Raw genomic sequence first — 6,849 nt, forward strand, 5'->3', positions numbered from 1 at the left:
AGCTGTGCGGGGAGCGTCTTCATCCTCCAGCTGTGCGGGGAGCGTCTTCATCCTCCAGCTGTGCGGGGAGCGTCTTCATCATCCTCCAGCTGTGCGCCCTGAGACCGTTGTTTTACGCACAGCGTCTCCACACAGCTCTGCAGGACGCGCGCACAACTGCTGTGTGGGAACCCCTTCATACATTACAGTGCATAACATTTCAGACATAATAAATGAGCTTACAGTAAAAAAAAATAAATAAATAAAACGAGTGAAGTGTTTGATGTGTATTACATTAAGTATCAAAACAACGGCACTAATTAGTATGTATGTTTTATTTATTCATTTCATCCAAACAACAAATATAATACAATTTAAAGAAAAGAAAAAAGATATACAATCACAGAAATAAAATGAAAGGCAGCAGAAGAAGAATGAATCTTATAATATCTGCCCCTTGTCCCCAAAATATATTTCAAACAAAATTACTATACAAAAGCAAGATGAATTAATAAAAAAATAAAAAGATAAAAAAAACTAAAAAAAAACTTAGCTAAAATATAAGATCAACTGTAAACAATTTTTATGAACTCACATTATACTTAATATTTAAAAAAAAATTTTTTTTATCATCCTCTTGAATATGTACATAGTTTTGGCATTTTTCATATCAACCTCCAGATCATTCCACAATCTAATACCCTGAGATCTAGTGGATCACATCTTCAGACTGGTGCGACACCACGGCTTCACAAACATCTCCATCCCCTTAAGATAATAATTACTTTCTCTTTTAACAAATTTCCCTTGAATGTTAGTAGGTAGTATGTTTTTGTTGGCCCCATACATAAACAGTAAGATATTGTAATCAACCAAGTCATAAAATTTTAATATCTTTAGCTGATGAAACAATATATTTGACGGATGGTTATAATCTTTTCTGGTAATAATTCTTATGGCTCTTTTCTGTAAAATAAAAATTGGATTTGTAATTGTTTTACATGCTTTACCCCAGACTTCAATACAGTAAATTAAATGTGGAACAATAATGGCATTATACAATAGAAACATTGCTTTATCATTGAATAACTCTCTAACTTTGTACATTACTGCAATCGATTTAGTTATTTTAGTTCTTAAGTTTTTTACGTGAGATCTCCATGTTAGTTTTTCATCAATGATGACACCCAGAAATTTCACCTCATTGACTCTATTAATTTCAATTCCATCGACTCTAAATGGAGTATCAAGCACTTTCTTGTTATTACTAAAAATCATATAATTTGTTTTATCAACATTTAAAGATAATTTGTTTAGTTGAAACCAATTTTGTATTTTCACAAATTCTGTTTGTGCCATCTTCAGCATTTGCACAACATTTTCACCCACACAAAGAAAAGTTGTATCATCTGCAAACAAAATACATTTAAAAAATACAGTCACATTTACCAGGTCATTCACATATAAAATAAATAGCTTAGGTCCAAGTATAGAGCCTTGAGGCACTCCACATGTAATATTACAGAATTCAGATTTTACATCATTTATTTGAACAAATTGTTTCCTTTGTTCTAGATAACTAGATACCCAGTGCAATGCATGCCCTCTAATTCCATATTTATTTAGTTTTTTGAGAAGAATATTGTGATCAATAGTATCAAATGCTTTCTTTAGATCAACATAAATACTAATACAATATTTTTTTTGATCGTTATCTGTTCCATTAAATCCATGAGTGCCATTGAAGTAGAATTTTTAGGTCTAAACCCATATTGACTATTACTTAATATATTTTGCTTATTGATAAATTCATCTAATCTAGTGACAAATAATTTCTCTAAAATCTTTGAAAATTGTGGCAACAACGATATTGGCCTGTAATTATTAAACACACGTTTCTCTCCACTCTTATATAATGGTATGACCTTGGCTATTTTCATGTTATTTGGAAATACCCCTGTTGAAAATGATAAATTACATATATATGTAAATGGCTCAATAACATAACTCATAATATTCTTTACCAGCATCATATCCATGTCCATCCAGTCTTTTGATTTTTTATCTGCAAGATGTTTTACGGTAGTCATAATTTCTTCTTTATCAGTTCCCCCAAGAAAAAAACTGTTTGTGTGATCTGTAACCGTATGGTTTACATTTTTATCTATATTTGGGATTTCTGCTGCCAGACTTGGGCCAATATTCACAAAATGTTCATTGAATCCATTTACGGTTTCATTTTGGTCATAAATGTCTTTGTCATCTTTTACAAAATATTGTGGAATGCTCGATTTTGTTTTATGATTATTCAGAACACTGTTCATTATTTGCCATGTTGCCCTCATATTACCATTACTTTGGTCTAATAATTCACTGTAATATTTCTTTTTATGCTTTCTTATAATCCCTACCAATTTATTTTTATAATTGTTATATCTCTGTTCTGCTTCGTTTGTTCTTAACTTCAGAAAGTTTGAGTATAAGTAGTTCTTTTTTTTACAAGCATTTCTTAACCCTTTGGTCATCCACGGTTTGTCATCAACACGTTTCTTTGTGTAATTTTCTTGTACACAATTTTTTTCATACAAAGCTCCTAAAATATTCATAAATACATCATATGCTTTGTTTACATCATCAACATATACATCCTTCCAATTTTGCTTTGTTAAATCTTCTTTTAGTTTATCTAGAGCTTTCTTTGATGTGTTTATTATTTTTTTCATAATTTTATCTACTTTCACATCATATTGATCTTTTTTATAGATAGTGAAGACTGGTAGGTGGTCACTGACATCCGTGATCAAAATGCCACCCATAAGTTCTTTATTAGTTATATTTGTAAAAATGTTGTCAATTATTGAAGCACTATGGGCAGTAATTCTTGTGGGTTTTGAAATCAATGGATAAAGATTTAAACTGTGCATTTGGTTTATGAATGTTCCGATATTATTTGAGTCTGTTTTATTTCCCAGGTCTATGTTAAAATCTCCATAGTCAAAATAGTCAAAATAACAGCGATCAAAATGTTGAAAAGACAATGTATCTAAAATAAATGGATGGATGGCAGTGAGACTGGAGCAGAACACACAGGACTGAATTCAGCTGAGAAGAGTTCAGGTCGGCAGAGTGTGTGTGTGTGTGTGTGTGTGTGTGTGTGTGTGTAGGACACCTGACAGACTGTCAAGGACGTGCATTCATACACAGGCACAGTAATTTCAATTCAACCTTTATTTATACAGGTTTAGACTTGAGCCTTGTCAAGAGAGACCTGTTTTAACCAGTTTATTCAAATGTTTAACAACCTGTTAAAATACACCAAAATGCAGGAAATGGCATCTTTTTTATTCCATTTTTTCTGGGGGAGGACACGCGGACCCTATATTTAAATATATACTATATTACACCACTAGATGTCACTGAAATGAACCTTTGAATGAATGAACCCAAGTTCAATACAACTGGCAAAGTGGTTCAATACTGCTTTATTGCTTCATTTGGCCATCACTGCCGGGGCCCTCGCGCTCTCCTGTGGGTCGGCAGCACGGAGGATACTCTTTGGTGACGCCCTGCCGGCCTGAGGGAGCTCCGAGGCTCCAGTGGAGAGGACCGGGGGGCCGGCAGAGCTCCATCTAGCTCGCTCTGAATTTTGTTGTCGGCCACCAAACACAAAACACGCCTGCACTTCAGCATTAGAGCACGGTGCTGTCATTACTTATATAGATTAAAAAAAAGGTTTGCATGCTCAATCATCCACGTAGATGACAAAAAAATGTTCAATCATGTCATCTGGACCAGTTTCTTTAAGTGAGAAACAATTCATCTTCCACCTGGAAGACTTCATCAGTCTGCGGCCTGCCAACCAGTTCGGTCCCAGTAGCCTTCATTGCTGAGTTTCCAGCCAACTTCCTGTTGGAATGTCAGAGGCCTTGGTGTCCTCAGGCTGTTTCTGTGAGCAGCAGGTTGACCATCTGGCCTAACGTTTGTTAATCATGATGATTGATCGTAGTGGACGGATGGGTCCTGTTGCACGTGTTAAAAGCTTCTGAGATTCCAACAGGAAGTTGGCTTGAAACGGAAATGAAGGCTACTGGGACCGAACTGGTTGGCAGGCCGCAGACTGGTCGTCTTCTGATGGAAGATGAAACGTTCCTCCCTTAAAGAAACTGGTCTAGTTTAATGATTTAACCTTTTGTTGTCATTCTTGTTTTTAAAATCTTAAATAGGCCCAGTCGCTCCTCCGAGGTCAAGTTATTGTAAATGGTGGATCAGGTTGTTGTGAAAGTTGCTGAAACAACCAGTGACTCCACCCCCTGACCAGTCAGTGACCGACAGTGTTCTGACGTCACGTTTTAAGGTCAGCACGGAACGCTCGGAACCAGAGCAAGTTCTGAAAAGGGGGCCGGTCCCATGAACCATTGCTAATGGAAAAGGCCCATATGTCCCTGTGATGGACTGGAGACATGTCCAGGGTGTCCCTGTGATGGACTGGAGACATGTCCAGGGTGTCCCTGTGATGGACTGGAGACATGTCCAGGGTGTCCCTGTGATGGACTGGAGACATGTCCAGGGTGTCCCCCGCCTCTCACACAGGGACTACTGGATATGGGCACCAGTGACCCGAAAAGGAAGAAGCGGGTAAAAATAACAGATAGCAGTTTGATTAAAATTTTACTAACACATGAAATTATGTTTTACTCAAACAAAAAGAACAACAAAAAAACGTTTTCATAGCTTAACAAATGTTATCAACCTTAAACAGGAGAGACTTGGAGTAGAACCGCTGCTCCTCCACATCGAGAGGAGCCAGTTGAGGTGGTTCAGGCATGTTCGACTGGGAGGAGACCCAGGACACGCTGGAGAGACCCCGTCTCTGTTGTCCTGGGAAGACCTTAGGGTCCTCCCAGAAGAGCAGGAAGAGGCTGTGGAGAGAGATGTCTGAGCCTCTCTGCTCAAACTGCTGCCCCGCGACGTGTCTTTGGAAAGAGTGGAAGACAATGGATGGAGATCAACCTTAAACAACTTTAATGTGTGGACAGGACAATGAGAGGACAACGGAGCGCTACCTCTGTAGCTTTTTAGCTAGCGAGTCAGTATTCTGTGCCGCTAGCTTAGGGGCGCAGTTCGGTGGGCAGGGCGTCCTCCTTGGACAATGGTGGAGGAAACACTGCAACCCCAGTGGCACATAAACCCAAAGTGTTCACAAGTGATCCAAAAGATGAAGACGACCCAGTTCCAAGGACGCGCTGCGGTACTCTCGCTGGGTTTAAGAACCCTTTATGTGCTTGACAGTTTTGCTCGCTGGAGGAACAATCTCCATGACGAAAGGGACAAAGAACTCCAGGACAGATTTGACATCTTTTAAGTCCAGGGAATACTCCTGTGCGATCTTTTCAGGCGTCCAGGTCTGAGGATAGTGCTGGTGACTGCCCAGGGCCCGGAGCGCCTCAACCAGGGTCACTTTACCTTTAGGGACATCTGTGAGTTCTATTACACCGGCCATCTTGACAGGAAAGCTGAACTTGATGGGCCTGCACTGGGATTGTTCCACTACAGTCGCTGCCTTGGACCCCTGGGGAGAGGGAGAGAAAGAATCATTTCCCTCACAAGAGCAGACACTTAGGACTGGACTCATTTCATACGAACCTTTCAACAGATCCTGGAACTGAAAAACACGTGCACATGTTTGCACTCTTTAACATAAAAAAACACAAATGTCACTGAAATAACTTGACCAAAAGTATTACTTTTTTTTTTTTTTTACTAAAAGCCATCCAATGAAAATCAGTCAATGCTTTGAGTTTTAAGTTCAATCTAATTATTAAAGAAGCAGCAGCTCAGCTGGCCTCAACAACACAATCATTTGACCTTGACGTGTCGTGTGAGGGTCGTCCTGCAGGGGTGGACATTTTAAAAATCACTGGTGGAGAAAAATGGATTAACCAGCCACTCCTTTTACCAGACATGTTTTCTGTTTTGTGTTAAAACTCTTTCCTTTGGCTACAAACCACACCAGTACATTATATAAAACATATGATTTAATCTCAGCTCTGTGAGACAAAACATTTACAGTGAAGTTGACCACACGCATGTTCTTACACTGACTGCACATGATGAACACCTGAACAGCTGTGAGGTGCAACATGTTCCTTCAAGTCATTACTAACCAACAGGCCGACCTTCACAAAGTGCTTTCATTACGTTGTGGCTTCTCCAGCCCCGATCAACCGACTCTGATCAGACCCTGATGGTTTTTACTTCCTGTTGTGCATGAACTCAGGCCGCCCTGGTGCCACAGCTGGACGGCAGGTGTGGGGTCAAAACCCTGAATGGAGGGGGTTGACAGACCACGTTTCTCCTGGTTTAGCCTCCCTGCACAGCCCGTACATTCCACGATTCAGGTTTTAATCCTTTTATTTGCTTTTAAATATCTTAATGGTCTTGCCCCGCCCAGTCTATCTGTCCCAGTTGCTGCATCCCCCCTCCGGATCCATCAGGTCACGTGACCAGCTGCTCCTGAGCGTGAGCTGAGACCGTGCTGCTGCAGCTCCTGGACTGTGGAACCACCTTCAATGAACATCAGACTCTTCTGTCTGATTTAAATCCCTTCTTGAAAGCAGCTCTTCTCCCTGACCTGACATTTTGATTTAATCATTTTAATTATTGTTTTATTACGAGTACAGCTCTTTGGTCCTGTGGGCGTTTAAAGTGCTCTATAAATAAAGCTGTGGGGGACAGACCCCTGTGGACAGGAGGACAGAACCCTGTGGACAGGAGGACCAGAACCCTGTGGACAGGAGGACCAGAACCCTGTGGACAGGAGGACCAGACCCCTGTGGACAGGAGGACAGACCCCTGTGGACAGGAGGACCA

General features: G+C 40.0%; 1 protein-coding gene across 1 annotated transcript in view; it reads right to left on the bottom strand.

Annotated features, from left to right (window-relative positions):
• Positions 1–4,926: 4,926 nt before the first annotated feature.
• Positions 4,927–6,849, bottom strand: part of ndufaf4 (NADH:ubiquinone oxidoreductase complex assembly factor 4) — a 2,369-nt gene continuing 446 nt past the window's right edge. Inside the window, exon 3 of the mRNA XM_037685246.1 lies at positions 4,927–5,548. Coding sequence (XP_037541174.1) covers positions 5,243–5,548 — 306 coding nt within the window. The 3' untranslated portion in view covers positions 4,927–5,242. The remainder of the gene's footprint in view (positions 5,549–6,849) is intronic.

The sequence above is a fragment of the Nematolebias whitei genome, chromosome 12 (genome assembly GCF_014905685.2).
Source record: "Nematolebias whitei isolate Nwh7 chromosome 12, NemWhi1, whole genome shotgun sequence".
Lineage (NCBI taxonomy): Eukaryota > Metazoa > Chordata > Actinopteri > Cyprinodontiformes > Rivulidae > Nematolebias > Nematolebias whitei.